Raw genomic sequence first — 22,016 nt, forward strand, 5'->3', positions numbered from 1 at the left:
GATTAATTCAACAACAGGATATAATATTTGTAAATATTTATGCACACAACATAGGAATACCTAAATACATAAAGCAAATATCAACAGACCTGAAGGGAGAAATAGGCAGCAATACAATAATGGCAGGGACTTCAATACTCCAGTTTCCACAACGGATAGAACATCCAGACAGGAAATTAAGAAAACATTGGACTGAAACTACACATTAGAGCAGACAGACATTTATAGACCATCCCACCCAACAGCAGCAGAATATATAGTCTTCTCAAACATACACAGAACATTCTCCAGGGCAGATCACATGTTAGGCCACAAAACAAGTCTTCATAAAGTTGACTGAAATCATATTAAACATCTTCTCCAACCACAATGGTATGAAACTAGAAATTATAAGAAGAAAACTGGAAAATTCACAAATACGTGGAGATGAAACAACACACTACTGAACAACCAAAGTGTCAGAGAAGAAATCAAAACAGAAATCAAGAAAACATCTTGAGGAAAATGAAAATAGAAATTGAACACACTACAACTTAGGAGACACAGCAAAAGCAGTTCTGAAAGAAGTTCACAGCAACAAATTCCTAAATGAGGAAAAAAGAAAGATCTCAAACCACCTAACTTAATACCTCGAGGCACTAGAAAAAGAAGAAACTAAGCCAAAAGTTAGGAGAAGGAAAGAAATCATGAAAATAAGAGCAGAAATAAATGAAATAGGGACTAAAAAGACAACAGAGAAGATTAAGGAAACTAAAAGCAGATTCCTTGAAAAGATAAAGAAAATGGATTAATCTTCAGCTAGACACACTTAAAAAAGAAAAAGAGGACTCAAATCAAATCAGAAACGAAAGAGGAGACATTACAACTGACACCATACAAACATAAGAATCATAAGAGACTACTATACTATAAAAATGATATAGCAATAAATGGGACAACCGAGAAGAAAACAGATAAATTCCTAGAAATATACAACCTACCAGAACTGAATCATAAAGAAACAGGAAGTCTGAACAGACCAATTACTAGTAAGGAAACTGAATCAGTAATCAAAAGCCACTCAACAAAGAAAAGTCCAAGACCAGACAGCTTCACTGGTGAATTCTACCAAACACTCAAAGAAGAATTCTCAAACTATTGCAATCCTTCTCAAACTATTACAAAACCTGAAGAGGGCATACTTTCAAAAATCACTCTACAAGGCTTGCATTAACCTGCTACCAAAATCAGACAACATCAGAAGAAAAGAAAAGCAGGGGCACCTGGGTGGCTCAGGCAGTTAAGCACCTGACTTCAGCCCAGGTCATGATCTCGTGGTTCACCAGTTCCAGCCCCACGTCTGGTGCAGTGCTGACAGCCTGGAGCCTGCTTCAGATTGTGTCTCCCTCTCTCTCTCCCCCTCCCCTGATCTATCTCTTTCTCTCTCTCTCTCTCAAAAATAAACAAACATTAAACAAAAAAAATTTTTTAAAAAGAAAATCACACAACAAAATCCCTGATGAACATAGATGCAAAAATCCTCCACGAAACATAAGCAAAGTGAATTCATCAATACGTTAAAAAAAATCATACACCATGATCAAGCTGAATTTATTCCAGGAATACAAGGATGGTTCAACATCTGCAAAACAGCGTGATACACCACATTAATAGAATGAAAAAAAAAAAATCACGATGATCTCAATAATGCAGAAAAAAAGCATTCTACAAAATTCAACATCCATTCATGATAAAAAGTCTTAAGATTAGGTGTAGAAGGAACATATCTCAACATAATAAAGGGCATATATGACTAGCCCAGAGGAACATCATATTCAATAATGAAAAGCTGAAAGCTTTTGCTCTAAGATCAAAGACAAGGATGTCCACTGTTACCACTTATTCAACTTAGTACTGCAAGTTAGAGCAATTAAGCAAGAACAAAAAGGCATCCAAATTAGAAAAGAAGTAAAACTTTCTCTCTTTGCATCTGACATGATATATATAGAAAAACCTAAACACTCCACCAAAATCTGTTAGAACTACTAAATGAACTCAGTAAAGTCGCAGGATACAAAGTCAATATACAAATATCGGTTGTGTGTCTGTAAACTAATAACTATCAGAAAGAGATTTAAGAAAATAATCCCACTTATAACTGCATCAAAAAATACCTTGGAATAAATGTAACTAATGAAGTAAAACTAATGAAGTAAAAGATCTGTACAGTAAAAACCAAGACACCAATGAAAAAAATTGAAGAAAACACTAATAAAATGGAAAGCTATTCTGTGCTCATGGATTGGAAGAATGAAATATTCTTAAAATGTCTACCACCCAAGCAATGTATAGATTTCAATGCAAACCCGACCAAAATCCCAATGGCATTTTTTTCACAGAAACAGAACCATCCTAAAATTTGTACAGAATAACAAAAAACTCTGAATAACCAATCCTGAGAACGAAAAAGAAGGCTGGAGGCATCACTTTCTGATTTTAAACTATATTAAAAAGCTTTAGTAGTCAAAACAGTATGATACTGGTGTAAAAACAGACACATAAATCAATGGAACAAAACAGAGAACCGAGAAATAAACCCATGCATATATGGTCAATTAACTTTTGACAAAGGGGCCAAGAATAGTCAATGGGGAAAGGACTATCTCTTCAGTAAACGGTGCTGGGAAAACTGGACAGCCACATGCAAAGAATGAAACCATACCTCTAATCTTCTACATAACTCAGCTTCTCTGCACTTTTTCTTTCTTCCTACATTTTGTATCTCCTAACAAACATTTACTATTCTGCTGGTCTTTTGTCAACATTCAGTATGCATTTAAATATTTATTTAATAAAATCATGTAACATATAATATTTATATATATCTAAGGATTCAAATATTACCGCCTATAACCAGTTTTCCCATTTAAAAAAGTGATTCTTTCTCTAACTGGCAGAAATTTTCCAAAGTTTCTACCTTTCATTTGGAGAGGGAAATCAGTTTGTAATTTCAAATGTCTTAATCCTTCAGTTAAACATTACCATTATATTCTTGATTATCGAAATTTCTTTAGTCTATCATTGGTCTCCCAGTAATACTGTTAAATGGTCTGTAAAATTTTCATAAAATTTAACAGGCCAAAGAAAAGCTGTTTCCTCTTTTTGAGAGCTTTTATAAAGTCAAACATAACATAAACTGAATGTCTATTATATATATTTTCACATGTGTTATCTCATTTAATCTCCTTATTACTCACATTTTCCAGAAGAGAACACTGCAATTCAGAAAAGCTAAACATGGTGTCAAAGGTTATACATAAAGTAAGAAAAGTCAGGCTTTGATCTTAAGTGTGTCTGCTCACAAAGCCAAGATCATTCTACTACCAGGGGTTGGCAAACTCAATATAAAGCGCCAAAGAGTTAATATTTCAGGCTTTTTGGGCCAAATGTCTCTGTCACAACTACTCAACTCTGCTGTTGTAGCCCAAAAGCAAATGTAGACAATATGGAAACAAATGTTAATAGGTGTGTTTCAGTAAAACGTTATTAATAAAAACAGGTGAAGGGTCAAATTTAACGCAAGGTCCATAGTTTGCCAATCCCCTCCACTTTCCTACAATGCAAAACCCCTATTGGGTTTTCATTAACACCACTAAATTTTATCTCTCTTTAAAAAAGTATGACCCTAATCTCACTGAGAAACTAAAACAAAATTCTTTTTAATGTTTGTTTATTTTTGAGAGAGAAAGAGACAGAGTGTAAGCGGGAGTGGGGCAGAGAGAGAGGGAGACACAGGATCCCGAGGCAGGCTCCAGGCTCTGAGCTGTCAGCACAGAGCCCGACGCGGGGCTTGAACTCATGAACCCCAAGATCATGGCCTGAGCCGAAGTCCGATGCTTAATCGACTGAGCCACCCAGGCGCCCCTCACTGGGAAATTTTATTTTAATGCTTTTCTTACAAGGCTCAATTATTTGAGATAGGTCACTCTTGCACGAATACGTTCAACCTTTTACATAGTCTAACTATAATGCCAATTATACCAGAAATCAATCTATAAATAAGATGAAACATGTCTAAAACTACAGTACTGGCATGCACTAAATTCTCAGTGTGAAAAAGTCAAACACCCATAAAGTTCTCCCTTTTGAACTTTTTTCAGTTAGTATCTAATTTCAGTTGCTCCATCTATAGGAAATACACATTATCACAAGGCCCCACTAACATACACAGCCAAGCAACAATAGCAAATATCCTTTTAATTATACAAAATGATCATCTATACTAAAATTATCTAAATACGCAGAACTTAAAGACCTTATTCTTTAGAGAGACCTCCCACTCCCTTATTCTAAAACTTAATTAAATGTACCACCACTGAAATTGTTATTATTTAATACAAAAGATTCAAGCAGTATGAAATGACATGAACAGGAAAGAAAAATTCCCCTTCTCCATCAAGGACTGTTGTCTTTCTCCTCTTTCTTCTACCCTACCTTCCTTCTTCACGTGTGCACGTGCACCCACACCCTTGTGCATGCTGTCGTTCTGTTCCGTCTACCTGTCTGCCTCTTTCTCAGTCTGGTCTGTGTGTGTGTGTGTGTGTGTGTGTGTGTGTGTATCTCTCCCTCTCTCACACACACACACATACACACACACAATTTCAAAACACAATCCAAGTCCAAATTATGCACAAGATCAGGCTTCAATATCAACCGTATACACAAAACACAGAGGGTAAGATTCAAAAACACAAGATCAGATTCAAATCCCAGTTCTACAACTAAAACCAGCTGAATACTCACTTACTAGCTTTGTGCCTTCAGTAACTAGTTAATTAATGTCTATTAGTCTGTTTGCTCATCTACAAAACTGGGGGAAACTGTACCCACCTCACGTGGTTGTTTTGTGCATTAAAGTGAGAATTGGAACAACATGCCCACTGCATGGTGTTGATACTTGGTCAAGTACTTAAAACTTGTTGCTGCCAACCACCCCTAGTAGCACTATTTGGGGCAAGTCTTACTAAGATCTATTGTTATTCCTGTATACAGTGGGAAAAGCACTCCTTCCGATGGTATATACGACAATAACTTTTTAAAGAACCTTGCAAATTCTCATCATAATTGTTTAAAATCAAAGGGAAAAAAGGTCCTTTTTCTCAAAAACTTAACATTCCCTTGAGAAACTTTAAAAAATTAAAGTCTGTTTTTATTCCTGAAAAGAAATGAGAAGTTAACATTTTTCACTTTCTCCCTCATTATCGTAGATATTCTTAAACCAAAACATACATATTGAAAGACCTCGTATGTTGCTTTTTAAAGAAAGTCACTCAACCCTAATAAATAATCATAAATGGATTTGGTTAAAAGGGAATGTCAGATTAGAGTCTACTTTCTCAGCCCCAATACATTCTCAAATTCACCAAGTTTGGAGTATATTTTTGTTGTTTTTTGTTTCCAATCCTCTGCACTTAAAGGAACCACATGTTAATAACTGTATGCTACAGCTGTTCTAACATCAGTGAACATGAACATTTCTTACCAAGTTACGCTTTTTTAGTGGAAGAAAGTAATAATAGTGGCAGAAAGAAAACATCAGTGCGTAGGAAGTAAGAAGTTCTGTGTAGAAACACAACTGCAGAAAAAGCCAATGATTATCTTCGCCAACACAATTGTTAATCCTGAAGAAAAAAATGAAAACAGAAACAATATTTTCAACTTTAATAAAATGTTAATCTTGGGGCTGGTAAAAATAAACACAAACAACTTCATATTATGCTTGACTTCCCGGAGATATGCTAACATCACCTAAACCTAAAAGCAAACCGTGCATAGGAAAAGCTACACTACAAATATGCCTCCTCACATTTGTAAAGCACTTTCTACTTGACAAAAAGGAAGTCCGTGGAGATGATCTGCCTTCAAGTCACAACCACCCAGTGTGGCAGGAAGAGCAGATGGCAGTCTCCCCGTTTCACTGATAGGGGAGCAGGAACAAAGGAGTTAAGACACTTGCCAGAGGAAGAGACAGTAGCCAAGAAAACAAGAGCCTTCTATATATCGCTCTTCCATTCCAGCATTCCAGCTGTGGAGAGCAATTCGAACGATTGGAAGCAAAAGAACTTAAAACCTGCCGCTTTGACATTACTGCTAAGCATTCGCAATTTTTCTTACTTTTAAAATCCACCCTTAGTTGCTGGAAATAAACACATATCCAAAAGTATTTACAAATTCTCAGAGCTACACTTCCACCAGGACAATAGTGAACCATAACCAGGAAAAATAATTAACGTTATCATCCTGACATTTTCAAGGCTAATGCAAACTCAGTATTTTATTGTTCCAAATTAATTTATCATACCCCAATTTTGAAAATATTTTACAATTCCAGCAGAAAACCCTAGTCCAGAACTATAATTTACTTTTACAAATGTTTTCATTTCACTATAGCATTATACTGCCATTGTTTGGGGGGGAGGGGGGGGAGATACAACAGGTTCAGTTCCTAACAAATTGTTGTTTTAAAGGTGTATCATTGAAACTACTTTTTAAAATCAGACATAGAATGAAATGGAAAACCTGCAGAAGCATTTCCTAAACTTAAGATCTCAGGCTTTGTAAATACGAGAATGCCTGGGTTTTGCTACTCGCAAGCAGGGCTTTCTTTCGCAAGCGGGAAGCGTGCTCGTGTGTGATCTCAAACACACTCTTCACCAGCTGTTGCTTCCATGACTTCTGCTCACCCCATTCTCCTCATCCTGCCCAAATTTAAGACATAACTGCTATGATGACGGCATTCTTCTCCTTACCGGAGAGCTTTAAGCAACACTAAGGTACTCAGACTATATGTAAGAGTCCTTTCAGTAACAAGCTATTCAGAAAGAGTAATCAGAGCCTGAAACAGAAAATCTCAAGGTGACCTGAGAACTGACCTCCAAATCTAAAGCTCTTAGGCAGTTACGATAATGCAGTTTCTGAAAATCTCAAAAATTCTCTTTGCTTCCAATTTACACCGTCCACTGCCCTTACCCTCTGACTATCTCAGCAATGCTCTACTAAGGAATTCAATCAGGAAAGTCCCTCAGTCTTTTTAAGGCCACTGGTCTACCCTCCTTTCCTACCTCCAACTCTTTCTACTTCCACTCTTCTTCCCACCAGGACTCTGAGAAGCTGACGAAAACCACAGAAGAAACCGACAGACAGAGACAGCTCACCCCAATCACAAAATTTAGGTTAATAGCACATTTTGTTTGTCACCAAGTTAATCTCTATTCCTTAAAATAAGGAATATCGCTAATCTCTACAGGACCAAAACATCTCCTGGTTGATTATTTTAAAGCTTAAAATAATGCATTCCTTTCAAAGGAAGGATCGATATCCAACTGTAATTTGAACATTACATATTTAATTAGTTAATCAGAAACAGTACTCTAAAAAATGGTATGCAGTTGAGTTTTTCAGTGTGATTACCACTTACCCAATAATACATGTTTTACCTAGCCTTTTCTTTTTAGTCTATTACTATTATAGTTGTAAACAGATCACTGAGGTTTAGAAATTCACTTGAGAATGAATCTGTTTAAATTCAAAGCATATTTTTTAAACATCAACTATATATTAATATACTACACTATCCCGTTAATGGAATCAGACAATTTTAAGCCTTTTTATATAGTAACCAAGTGCTTCTACCTAAAATGCTTTTTTAAAAAATGCTTTTATTTTTTTCCTAATCTCAGGAAATACTTTCTATTTAAATAATAGATTTATAGTAAAAATCAAATTTTCACTAAAAGCTTGGTAACCAACCTTAAATGATGCTATCAAAGTAAGTTATCAAAAAATATGGGGAACTCTAAATTGATCAGCATTGTCAAAGCTAAACTCCACCCTTAAGTCAACTATAGATAAATGCAGTTATAAATTCCAAAAGCCCATTGTGCAGTTAACTTTGTATATATGCATGTATGAGTGTACAAACATAAATATATATGTATTTAGATATATTTACAAAGTGCTACGCTATACTAGTTTAAATATTTATACAGAGATCCCATGCTAGGAAAACAGAATTAAATACAATATCTTGCTCACAGATTTTTGTGACAGCTTTGAAATGAGATACAATGCAGAATTCTCACAGCATTTGTTTTCAAAACGCTAGCTCTCAACTGAACCGTTTTTTAAAATATTACAAGAGAGCCCCCTATTGACCAAAAATGTTGGCAGTTCAGCAGAAGCAGTGAACTACCACTTGTACATATCCAGCATGCGTGTAATGTGCAAAATGTGCAAAAATGACTTTGAGAGTTGACAGAACCTGATAGAAAAAGGTATCCTTATTATCCTCATTAAAGGGGTTTTTTTTTTAACCGCATAACTTTAATAACTTTTGTTTAACTGCATAACTTTAATGTAACTTTTGTTTAAATATGCTAAGTCCTAAGATTTATTTTTCACTGTTTCTTTCTTTTTTCTTCCTAAAAGTAAATTATCCATTTCTTACCACGGACAGTGATGATCCATTCTCCTCACGCAGTGGCCGCAGCGGCTACAGTGATGGGATCGCTTTGGTCTCATCAAATTACATTTGTTACATAATTCCCAGAACTCCCGTTCTAGAGAACGAAATTAAAATCCATTTACTAAAGGCAAAAGAGTACTGCTGAAATTTAGCAACAACAGTTTAGAAGACTTTATAGGAAGTCCTCCCTCTCTCTCTCTTTCATAGATAGATAGATAGATAGATCGATCCAAGAAAATATTCTTCTTCTACATCTTCACTGTAAGAGAGTTTGACATAAATATTGCTGCTCTACTCTATTAAAGTCTTATTCTGTACACTTCTAATTTTAAACACTATAATAGTAAGACACTATTAGTAGTCAAACTAAATGATAGAAATCAAATTTTCACTAAAAGCTTGGTAACCAACCTTAAATTACGCTATCAAAGTAAGTTATCAAAAAATATGGGGAACTCTAAATTGATCAGCATTATCAAAGCTAAACTCCACCCTTAAGTCAACTATAGATAAATGCATCTGGGTTTCGGATAAATTGCTATCAGTAAAATTTAATGACAAAACCCTAAAGTATAACCGGTTATTATATTTCATTTATTTTTCTTAATGTTTGTTTATTTTTGAGAGAGAGACAGCAAGCAGGGGAGGGGCAGAGAGAGAGGGAGAGACAGAATCCCAGGCAGGCTCCAGCCTCTGAACTGTCAGCACAGAGCCCAACACGGGGCTCAAACTCACGAACCGCGCGATCATGACCTAAGCTGAAGTCGAACGCTTAACCGACTAAGCCACCCAGGCACCCCAGCAAATCATTATAGTTAAACAGAATTTTATGTAAACAAATTTATTTCTAGAAATTTTATTAACTAAAAAAGAAATAATGCTGAATCCTGGTTTCATAGACTAAGAAATCAAAATTAATCCTATTAACTCATTAGAAAAACAGAGATAGCATTCCCACCTCCCAAACTTTCTATACTTTAATATCAATAAATTCATTTGGGAGTGTTTATAGGAGAGGGTTGGAGGTATTAGAATGACTTCAGAAGTAAAGAAGATTATAAGATAATTACTTATTTAATGGAAATAAGGGAGTTCTTTACAAAACTCTTTCCTACAATCAAGTAGCAATTTCTTTTAAGTTGTAATTAAAGAGCACACACTAAGTTTTGTGCTAAAAACATTAGGTTTACAGAAATAAAGAGAAAAGTCATTTGTTTTCAGCATATGTCTTTCTAATGAGATCTATAAGAACTATAGGAAAGTCATCTACCAAGACAAATGCTTTATGACACAGAATGTATCTAATATTTGTTAAAAAGGGAATTTTACAGAATTCTTAAACCTTTTTTAACACTTAGGTTCATTTTTTTCCAACCCTATGTTTATACTACACTCTAACCTTGTTAAAAGCCTGGGCATAGTAAACTTAACCTGACTCCAAATATTCAGAATGAATTATCAGTATATGCAAAGTATGACAAGCACACATATGACTAAATACCTGCTCAAGTATAAAGTTTAAGTGTTTAAAAACGAAACATTTTAAATATGAGTAAAAGAAGATAACACCAGGTAGTATTCAATTTTCTAAAAAGATATCCTATTTTAATTTCATTATTTTAGTTTAATGACAAGAGTAAAATCAATATACAAGAATTTTATATAGTGAAGTATTATGAAAACTTCTGCTACAGAAGAAATCAATAATAGTATCAAATCAATTGTTCCAATAATATTGAAGTTGAGAAAGTATCTTTTGCATCAAAAATCTCATTTTAAAATAAAATCTTTTCATTTCTTACTTACAGTTCTTATTTTAATGAAAACTTATGTGAGAGAGCAACACTAAAGTTTAATTTAGATACACTAGTATTCTTTGTGAGTGAAATGAAAACTAATTTATATAATATCACAAGCAGACCTCTCTTTTCCCACTTAGCCGCTGAAACAGCCAAACATCCTAATATTAAAAAACCCTGACTTCACATACTGCAAAGATTAGAGTCAGAAAGTAGACCCTCCCTGATGAGCCGATTTTCATTAAAAGACAACATAAAAACATTATGTCTTAAACCAGTGCCTTAAAATATAAATATGGCGTATTCATTATTGGTCATTTCAGCATCTGATACTTTAGACTAGTAAAAGTCTTTCATAATTGAAATGTTGTAACCTCAGAAAAGAAGACAGCATTTGGCTATAGTCAGAGAAAGCCTGTAATTCTGCAGTCCAGACCACCGGTTGGCAAGCTACAGTCCACAGGCAAATCATGAGCTAAGAACGGTTTTTACAATTTTCAGTGATTGAAAAGAACAAGAAGAATTTGTGAAATGTAAAACACATGACATTTGAATTCCAGTGTCCATACGCAAAGTTTTATTTGAACACAGCTAAGCCCATTCATTGACACATTATCTATCGCGGCTTTTGGGCTACAGTAGCAGAGCTAAGGGGCTGTATGGTCTATAAAGCTCAAAATATTTACTATCTGGCCCTTTACAGTAAAGCAGAGTTTGCCAATCTATGGTCTGGATCATACATTTGCTTAAAGAAAGAGTTGAGCTAAATTGGTTAAATTTAAGAAACTATATAAGTATCTAAAGTGAGAAATATCTTTGAAAAACTAATTTTCACACATATACACACCTATGTATGAGAGGAACAAAGGAAAAAAATGCACTACTGTAAATATCTAGAAATTTAATTAAAGTATCATCTAGGTTTTGGCCTTGTATAGCAAGGGAAAAAAAAATCTATCCACCTTAACCTATCCAACATATCTATAAACCATTTCTTGATCTTCTCCCTTTCCTTCTTTAAGGTTTATTCATGTTCAAATGTGACCTTGGTGACTGATATATTCTTTTTTTTTTTTTTAATTTTTTTTTTCCAACGTTTATTTATTTTTTTGGGACAGAGAGAGACAGAGCATGAACGGGGGAGGGGCAGAGAGAGAGGGAGACACAGAATCGGAAACAGGCTCCAGGCTCTGAGCCATCAGCCCAGAGCCTGACGCGGGGCTCAAACTCACGGACTGCGAGATCGTGACCTGGCTGAAGTCGGACGCTTAACCGACTGCGCCACCCAGGCGCCCCGGTGACTGATATATTCTAAGGTCTGAAGACTTTTGCACTAGCCATCTAATATAAAATAAAAGCCTATGGGAAAGAATCAGAAGGCAAAATACAATTTGTAAGTGATGAAAATAAAAATTTTTAATTAAAAAAAAAGCCTATAGGAGAGAGAATCCAGTTGCTAATTTATGGTAGCTACAGAAAAATTGAAAACTGATTTTTTTCTTAAAGGAAATGTTTAAAGAAAAAAAAAATTGAAAGTGACTTTTTTAAGGAGAGAAAAATCAAAACATAAAACAAATTAAAGAAAATGAGTAAACCTAAGTAACCTAAGTGAACATTATCACATTGTTTTGCATGGATCGTCGTGTGTGTGTGTGTGTGTGTGTGTGTGTGTGTGTGTGCGCGCGCGCACGCGCGCGCATGTCCGTTTATTATTTTTGTTATTTACTTAAGTGCAAGTTAGTTAACATACAGTGTAGTACTGGTTTTAGGGGTAGAATACAGTGACTCCTCACTTACATACAACACCCAGTGCTCATCCCAACAAGTGTCCTCCTTAATGCCCACCACCCATTTAGCCCATCCCCCCCACCCGTCTCCCCTCCAGCAACCCTCAGTTTATCAGGGATCCCCTTAATGCTGTAAATGCATGAATAAATACAAAGGAAGGGGGTTTTTTTTGGTGTTTTAATTATCCCTCAGAGAGAGGAATAACCTTCTATTTAAGCCTTTTAAAAGACTTACAGTCATTGAGAGGGCCTAATATGCATTTCAAACCACAAAGTAATGTTTTAGGGAGAAAAATACAACTTGAGACTACCAAAATCAATGCAACATTTGGCTCTTCACAGAGGTTCCCTGACACAATCACTTGCCAAAGTAGAAAATAAATGACAGGAAGTGTCTTGCAGAGCTCCTTCAAAAAGCAATAGAAGAAATGCGAGGGGAGCAAAACTACAAGTGAATTCATAACCCTGAGCATTAATAGCATGTGCATCCCTATAGCTCAGGGTAAAATGTCAAGGGACATTATCACACAAACTTTAAACGTGTTACAGTTTGTAAAACTTAGAGGATTTTGCTCTGTAACAGGGCGACTCTACTCAAAGTGGCTCTACTAACGACAAAAACACTGAAGTCAAACATGTAAGATAAGAGCTTGACGATCAAAACGTTTGAGCGGCAACTGGGTGGCTCATTTGGTTAAACATCTGACTTCAGCTCAGGTCATGATCTTGGGGTTTGTGAGTTTAAGCCCCGCATCGGGCTCTGTGCTGACAGCTCAGAGCCTGGAGCCTGCTTCGGATTCTGTGTCTCCTTCTCTCTCTTCACCTCCCCTGCTCATTCTCTGTCTCTGTCTCTCAAAAATAAAAAAAAAAACGTTAAAAAAAATAAGGTTTTTTTTTTTTTTTTAATTTTTTTTTCAACATTTATTTATTTTTGGGACAGAGAGAGACAGAGCATGAACGGGGGAGGGGCAGAGAGAGAGGGAGACACAGAATCGGAAACAGGCTCCAGGCTCTGAGCCATCAGCCCAGAGCCCGACGCGGGGCTCGAACTCACGGACCGCGAGATCGTGACCTGGCTGAAGTCAGACGCCCAACCGACCGCGCCACCCAGGCGCCCCCATAAGGTTTTTTTTTTAAAAGAAAATGTTCTAAAATTGATTGTGGTGGGGCACCTGGTTGGTTCAGTCAGAAGAGCATGCAACTGTTGATGTCTGGGTTATGAGTTCAATCCCCACATTGGGCATAGAGCTTACTTACTTATTTACTTACATGCATACATAAAATTGGTTTAGTAATGGTTGCACAACTCTGTGGACGTATTAAAACCACTAAATTGTACACTTTAAATGGGTGAATCACATGGCATGTGAATCATACAAAATAAAGCGGTTTTTTTAAAAAGATTGAATAAAATCATTTCATAAAACCTGAAAGTAATATAAAGCAATATTTATATATTTCAAACATGCATGTGATTAATTTAAGTAATAGAAATTGACAATGATTTCATTTGACTATTTCATCTACACACCAAAAAGTTTAAAAGAATCAAATTCTGAGAAATCTTTGCAGAGATAATGCAACATTCTCTTATATTCAAACTGCCTCATATATTTGGAGGGTTACACTGACACTAAATTCATTCTACTTAAAAAAAAAAACAGAAAGGGATGTAAAATATTTTGGAGTAATTCAATTAAAACATGGTTAAAACTGTAAAAGTTCTGGGGCTTACATTTCCTTTCCTAAAGAAACCATTTATATAAAACTGCTCAACCTTAAAACAGCGATGAGTAAATGTCACTTTTTATGGCCCCAACCCTCTGGTCATGCTCTATTATTTTTTCACTGTTAAAATTCTGTATTTTTTACTAAGTTAAAACCAGATTTACAAAATAATCAGGAAATCACCACAAAGCACATGACAACCTCAATTTTTCCCAGAATCAAAGCCAAGATGAATAAAGGGCTAAATTATTAATGTCTCTATAGATACATGGTAAACAAGATGATGGAGACAAGTGTTGGGATGTCACGGTAGGTCTTTAACAACCTGCTGTGTGACAGTCTACACTCTTGATTATTCAGTCTACCTCCCTCATAAAATTGCCACGAGGATCAAATGAGAGGAGACAGGAAAAGACTCTGGAAACATTGAAATATGACGAATGTATTTTTTTTCAACTGGGCAAAAGATAAGTCTTCGGAACTCAGGGAAGAAAAACAGGCCACACGTCAACCGTGACCAGATAGGACGCAGACATCCAAACAGCAGTAGGATGCCACGCAGTCCTCCATCACTGGGGCCTGTCAGCTAAAGGTAACCCGGTGGTTTCACATAGTTTGTTTAGCATTGTTTTAAAACCAGTGTTTTTTAAATTTTTAATTAGCTGTCAATTGTCTTCAAATCCTGAAATTTCTCTTAAAAACCGAGATTCTCTGTTTTCTCTTTAAAAATTCTAAGATCTAAGAATACTGGGCCTACGTGACAATTTCACTGTAGCTGAGTAGTGGCTGCTGTCTGTGGATATGAGATTTTCAAGTTCCTTTTTGGCCCCTTTCTCTGATTTGCAGTATCTGATACATGCAGGCGTGTGAGTGACCACTGCAAATTAAAGATTTCCTAGGAAATGGGTCATGGGTTAGGAAAAACCTGCTTCTCTAATTTTCTGGAAACAGTGGGTTTTAGAGTCGAAGTAGGCAGCACATTTATCAAGATGTTAGAGAACCTTCGGTTTGGGCTGGTTGAGAAAAGAGGTTCTGTACAAACTGCAGACTGTCACCCTCCCCCCGCAAACACACGTGCACGTGTGCATGTGTGCCCACAGACCAACCTGATGGTGACACTGTTTCTATAAGTTAATAGAAACAAAATATTTGACACAGTTCTCAGAAACTCTCACAGCTATGTAAATGTCAGTGTCATATCATTCCCATTTAATCATCAAACTTGCAAAGCCAAGTATGTCCCTAAATGACGGGCAGCAAAAAACAACAACCAGGGACTTAAGGAAGATTCTTTAAGTGACTTGTCACTAATCTAATTTCAGAAGGAATTAATAGGTTCCCCAATTTTTGACACACTGCAATCACCTGGGATCTTTGAAAAATATTGATACCTGGTTCCCACCTCCAGACATTCTGATTAAATTAACATAGGTGATCAGGACATTGAAATTTTTAAAATCTCCCCTGCAGATTCTAATGTGCAGCAAGTTTGGAAATCACTGAAGTACTAGAAAAAGTATTCTGGCTCTTTAATGTAGAACAAAGTCCTATACATTTCTCATTAGAAGAAAGTACAGAGAGTTCTCAAAGCTCATACGGCAAATGACCAAAGAGTGAAACTGAGGAAAGAAGGTAAGCAAGGGTCACTAACCCCAGCACGCAATAAAACAAGCAACACGTTTTCAATTCATTTTTGTGGTTCGAACGGTTATCATGCAATAAGCTGAGCCTAAATTACCTTCAACTGACACTAGAATAAAATCTGTCAAATTTTTCACTGAATTGTTAGAACTTGGAAAAACACAGGCAATAGTATTATTAAACCACAAATATTGACTCTAAGCACTATTCTATTTATAATATCATGCACGAAGTGAGGGACACAATCAAAAAGATCCCTTTATGAAATAAAGATATATCAGGTAATTATGTATCACTCACCAGTGTTTAGCCAGCATCTACCAAATGACAGAGACGGGCACTAAGGATACAGCACCGAACCGAGGAAGAAAACGAAATAACGAATCTACACCCTCACACAGGCTATACAGATGTAGTGTGGGAGGCGAGAAAAACAAGCAAACAAGTAAACTACACAGAAGAGTCAGAGAGTGGGGGATACAGGAGTCAGCTGGCATTTGCAACTATAAAGAAAGAAATCTAGAACGGAGACAGTTGAGAAAAGACTTGAGAGCTCGTAGATGACATATGTAATTAGTACATACTAAAGGCTATAAAATGCATTCACAAAGATAATAATGCAGGTACAGTCAAATTGATAAATCTGAAGAGTATCGTACCTCCATGTGGAATCTTAGGGTTCTCAGGGAGTCTTCCTGGGTCAGTTATTGAGGCCCTCACTAAAGCAACCAGACAAAATATGGCAATGCCATAGAATACTTTGAAAGAAATAAGAAAGTTAAGTAAGTAAATGAGGCATTTATTCTTCAAAACATTTTATCAAGAAGCATATTTAAAGTTTAAATGTGTATTTTCATTAATGCCATCAGGATAATTTTCAAAAACTAAAATGGAAAAGTTAAATGATCCATTTCATTTCGTTCATCAAATAATACTGCCACGAGGACTTTCTCAAACGTATTATCTTTAAATATTATTTTGCATAATAACTGACAAACTTGTTATAAATCAGATTTTTTTATTAACAAATTCCTTGTCAATAATGGCATAAATGAATGGGTTCCCTTTTAATTATTACATGTACTATATGTGACAGAATCAAAGCAGCATTTTAAAACCTATCCTACAATTAAACTTTTTCATGCCTCCAACTGGCTAGCTTCAAAATTACCTTGAGTTAGTGACATTCGATTGCTCCTTTCAATAGATCTTAAAATATTTACATAATGTGAAAAGAAAGAATCTAGAAATTTTGAGTTTTTAAGAGTAACTAGAAAAACAGCAGTAAGGAAAAATAGATCCATTCATTATAATTCTGCCTTTTAAATGAATAAAAAATAGTCATTTGGCGGAGGTGGGGGCAGGGCTGTGAAGAGAAGGCAATGCACCTGTAATAGGAAACTTGGTCTGAGCGCTAACCCCAGGGCTGACTGCATGGTACCGATCGGTTTTATCCCTTGTACCACAGAGAGCGTATCACCCACAGCACTTGTGAGGTCGAAATGACATAATGTACAAGGCAACTGTAAATGCCATCCATGTACATGTAAAATATATCATTTTCAATCTTATTCTTTTCATCGTAAGCAAGCCAGCACTAAATGAACTACAGCAGAAAATCATTATCCAGAAGTTCAAAGCGTTATCATAAACAACATCGTAATAATTTTTGCATCATGAAATTCTCATTTCTGTAATATACACCATCTTCATTCTGAAAACTCCTTCCACATTTGAAATAAGTACATAATAGAAACACATTAAAAATACAGACACACACAAAATAGCAGTAATGCGCCAGTTTCATTTTAAACAAAATGACCTTCATATGTTTTGCAGAGTTAGATATGGAGATGACCACATTTATCTAACCCTGCAAAATAGAGAAAAGCCAGTCTTTTTAAAACTTCCATAATTTAGTAAATAACATGAATAACACCAATACTAAAAGAAAGGTTATCATAGTGGCACTATACTCCAAATACATTCACAATGAGAAAATTCTTTAATAAAGAAATAAAGATCAGAAACTTACTTATTATTAATATGCCTGGAATATGTCCTTCTTCATAGTGAGGAAAGAGGACAATTTTGGGAATTAAGACAATATTGTATAACCAGACAAAAACAATCAAACCCATGCAGCACCAACCATGTGGGTCAACAACAAAGTGAATCCGGAGACCCATTTTGCAGTCCTACAACTGCCTGCCAACCCACAAGGAAGACGACCCTAAGGAGAGGTAAGAAAGAAAAAAATTACTTATATAGAAAAAATTATTTGACTAAAACAAAACTACAGTCCTGGCAACTATAAAATGACGTGGAGTTTTCTTTGCATATTTTTGACAAAATGAAACACACTGGAAAACAGAACTTTCAGGACATTCAAGTTTCATCATAAGTTTCACATAATTTAATTCTGGCTCCCACCATGAACTGCTATCATAGGAGCGTAAACTGGCAATACCTTCTGAAGTTAAACACAAGTCTGTCCCGAACCCCGTAATTCCATAGGTTAACCCAAGACAAATGAGACACAGGTCAAAAGATATGTGCCAGGGGCACCTGGGTGGCGCAGTCGGTTAAGCGTCCGACTTCAGCCAGGTCACGATCTCGCGGTCCGTGAGTTCGAGCCCCGCATCAGGCTCTGGGCTGATGGCTCGGAGCCTGGAGCCTGTTTCCGATTCTGTGTCTCCCTCTCTCTCTACCCCTCCCCCGTTCATGCTCTGTCTCTCTCTGTCCCAAAAATAAGTAAAAAAACGTTGAAAAAAAATTAAAAAAAAAAAAAAAGATATGTGCCAGATTTTTTAGAACTTTTAATCGTAACACTAACAGATGCTCACACAAGTCAAAATAGTGGTCATCTTGTGGTGGGAGGGGTGTTTACTAACTAGAAAAGGACATAAGGGAAACTTTGAGTGGCTAGTAATGTTCTGTATCTTGACCTAGGTGGTGCTTCAAGGGTACATACACATGTAAAAATTCACGGAGCTGTACACTTAAGATTTGTGCAATTTAGTTTAAGTCACAATATAACGCTTAAAAAATCATTTTAAAAAATTTTAATGAAAAGCGAAAAGGAATTACAAATTGCCAAAAATATTTAAATTCATGGAACGAAGCCCAACTAATCTTCTTACTATCAACTCAAGAAGACTCCTGTTTAAAATGCTGGCAAGGATGTGGAGAAAGGGGAACCATCTTGCACCACTGGTGGGAACGCAAACTGGTGCAGACACTCTGGGGAACAGTATGGAGGTTCCTCAAAAAGTTAAAAATAGAACTACCCTATGATTCAGCAATTACACTACCTGGTATTTACCTAAAGGATACAAAAATACAAATTCGAAGGGAGTACATGCACCCCAATAGCCAAACGATGGAGGGAGCCCAAAAATGTCCATCGACTGAAGAACAGATAAAGAACATGTGGTGTACATACATATACAATGGAATATTACTCAGCCATCAAAAAGAATGAAACCTTGCCATTTGCTATGACACGGATAGAGCTAGAGTGTAGTATGTTAAGCGAAATAAGTTAGTCAGAGAAAGACAAATGCCATATGATTTCACTCATATGTAGAATTTAAGAAACAAAACCAAGGAACGTGGGCAGGGGGGTGGGGAAGAGAGAGGGCAACAAACCATAAGAGACTCTTAGAGATAGAGAACTGATGGTTGATAAGGGAGATAGGTGGGGGATGGGCTAGAGAGGGCATGGGTATTAAGGGGCACTTGTTGGGATGAGCACTGGGTGTTGTATGTAAGTAATGAACCACTGAATTCTACTCCTGAAACCAATATTGCACTGTATGTTAACTAATGAGAATTAAGTACAAATTTGAAAAGAAAAAAAAAAAAAAAAAGGAGACCCCTATTTAAATGGGGCTTTTTTCATATGAGTGTTAAAAATATTTATGGTACCAAAAAAGTGATGTAAAATATATCCCTACCTTAGTAGATATAATTTATAAGCTTAAACAATAAATTACTATATAAGGTCAAGGGGGGGCACCTTTTACAGAAAATACAATGGAATAACACAATAATAACCAGGACAATGTTTCTCAAACCTGTAAACAAACCAGAATCAACTGAGGAGCTTTTTAAAAATACTTATTCACAAGCCTCATTCCAGATCTACTGAATCATAATTCCTTATGGAGTAAAGCTCAAAAACCAATAAAAGGGTTTAAAATGCTCCCCAGGTGTCTCTGATAGAGCTGACCGATATCGAGGAACAGCTGATCCAAAAGCTTCCCTAAGACTTCAACGTTAGGGCAAGGAGTTGAACTCAGTTCAACAAATTTATTCACGGAGCCTCCACTCTATACAAGTTATTATAGACACAGTGATGAAGGAGACATTGCCTTTGCTTAAAGAAACCAATAGCCTAGTGGGGGAAAGAATCATAAGATTTAATAGAACATGCTAAGTTCCAGAGATGTGGACAAGATGTCACCAGAGGCATAGAGGATGGAGACTAGGTAAATTAGGGCAAGACTTCCTGTAACTGGTAAAATATGAGTTCAGTTTTAAAAGATGAGTAAATGTTACCCAAGGGCGCCTGGGTGGCTCAGACGGTTGAGCGTTTGACTCTTGATTTCGGCTCAGGTCCCGATCTCAGGGTCATGGGATTGAGCCCCTCTTCAGGCTCCACACTAAGTGTGTGGAACCTGCTCGGGCTTCTCTCTCTCTCCCTCTGCCCCCCCTTCCATACTTGCTCACTCTCTCGCGCGTGCTCTCTCTCTCAAAAAATTAAGGGGCCCCCAGGTGACTCGGATGAGTGTCTGACTTTGGCTCAGGTCATGATCTCATGGTTTGTGAGTTCAAGCCCCAGGTCAGGCTCACTGCTGTCAGCCTGTCAGTGCAGAGCCCACTTTGGATCCTCTGTCCCCTTCTCTCTCTGCCCATACCTACTTTACACACTCTCAAAAAATTAATTAAATTAAAAATTAAAAAAAGAGAGAGAGAGAGAGAGAAGTGACAATACTGCAAACAGAAGGAAGAGCAGGAGGTATAGACGACAAAAATTGTAGGCAGTGTTACAAACTGCCATCACAAATCATAAAGCTCTCAGTGGAGAGTGAGTGATGAGAAGTAAGGGGCTACATCATGGCATAAAGACGCCATGTTACAATGCTGAGACTTCATTCTTGGGCACTGGAAAGCTACTGAAGCAAGGAAGTTAGCATAATGACATTTATACTTAAAAAAAAAATTACCGACGCTCTAGTGTCGAGGATCAAATTAGAGATCAGTTAGGCTAAGAAAGGGCAAAAGCCAAAATTAGGTTTGGAGAAGAGATCAAGTGAGGAAACAGTTACAACCATCCCAGTAGGTTTTACTAATTGAATGGATATTAGGAGTTACAGAGGAGAGAGTCCAGAATGACTCCCAGATTTTCATCCCTTACTATCATCAGATGAAGAGACTCAGGGTACCACCCCCTTAGAGGTCTTGCCAATGTTCTTTAGGAAAAAAGAGTTAGGATTAGCTCATTTTAAAGTAATACCCTGATCCTCTCATCCTTAGAACATGCAAATACTGGAGCCACAGAAAAAAAGGCAAGAACTCAAATATAACACAACCCAACTGTTTAAATCAGATCTGGTCCTTACGTATGAATTCTAAAATAGGAAAAAGTGTCCAGGCCCTAAAAAAGTAAAAGTTGAACTCCATTACCTTTTAATTAGAAAATTAAAAGACCTATCAGGATCATTAAAGTGAGGAAAGTCACAGAGTACACTGGGTATCGTCATTTTAAAAACCGAAGGAGCTCAAATACAAATGGTATGCTGTCTACGTAGTTAAAATGAGAAACATTAAAAAGAATGTTTATTTTTAAAGTCTTGCCAACCATCAAGTGCTAAAAGAAATGACAGAAGGCTCTGTTTCTCAACATGTTCAATATTATTAACTTCATGTACCTTCTTTCTTGCAATGTTGCAGTTCCATTCGGGACTGGAAAACAGACCATGAATTCCAATAATTACAGAGAACAGGATACTTTCATTACTTATTTCTAAATTTATTAATATTAGAAACGGAAAAGCAGACAAGCCAGCAAAACAACCAGCAGAACTGTTACTCATTCATTTTTTTGAACTGTCTGTAGTCTCCTCTACCAGAAAATAATACATTTTTTCTTGCAAAAGATTTCTCACAACTGAAAATACTAGATACTGAAAAGTACAGTTAAATGTGTCTTTTCTTCCTGCATGTAAAAGACACAGACAACAAGCTCTAAAAGCATAAGCATCTCCAAGGAAAAGTAAGCCAAGGATAGACAAAGAAAACAATGAATGAGATGGTGAATGTTTTGTTTTTTTTTAAATACCTGATAAGCGAAAATTAGTGCCACAGAAGCCTTACAGCTAGACTGTCCAGAAGCAAACAGCAGTCTTCCCAGAGCTCCAAATCAGGTTACAACCAGAGACACGTAACTGGCAGAGTTGTAGGGTCACTCCACTCGCTTAATATCCACCAGGCGTGGCTTCCGGCTGAACAGAAACTATTACGCATCCTGACCCACAACCGAACTGAACACAC

The 22,016-nt window shown here is 36.5% G+C and overlaps 1 protein-coding gene across 1 annotated transcript in view; it reads right to left on the minus strand.

The window, feature by feature from the left end:
- The window catches only part of ZDHHC21 (zinc finger DHHC-type palmitoyltransferase 21), a 69,429-nt gene that overhangs the window by 36,191 nt on the left and 11,222 nt on the right, over nt 1–22,016 (minus strand). Inside the window, exons 4-7 of the mRNA XM_047064767.1 lie at nt 17,494–17,691; nt 16,118–16,216; nt 8,486–8,597; nt 5,522–5,660 (exon numbers count right to left, since the gene is read on the minus strand). Of these exons, the coding sequence (XP_046920723.1) occupies nt 5,522–5,660; nt 8,486–8,597; nt 16,118–16,216; nt 17,494–17,647 (504 nt within the window). The 5' untranslated portion in view covers nt 17,648–17,691. The remainder of the gene's footprint in view (nt 1–5,521; nt 5,661–8,485; nt 8,598–16,117; nt 16,217–17,493; nt 17,692–22,016) is intronic.

The sequence above is a fragment of the Lynx rufus genome, unplaced genomic scaffold, assembly GCF_022079265.1.
Source record: "Lynx rufus isolate CCGP_SWC_20201006 ecotype Redwood Valley unplaced genomic scaffold, mLynRuf1.p SCAF_10, whole genome shotgun sequence".
NCBI lineage: Eukaryota > Metazoa > Chordata > Mammalia > Carnivora > Felidae > Lynx > Lynx rufus.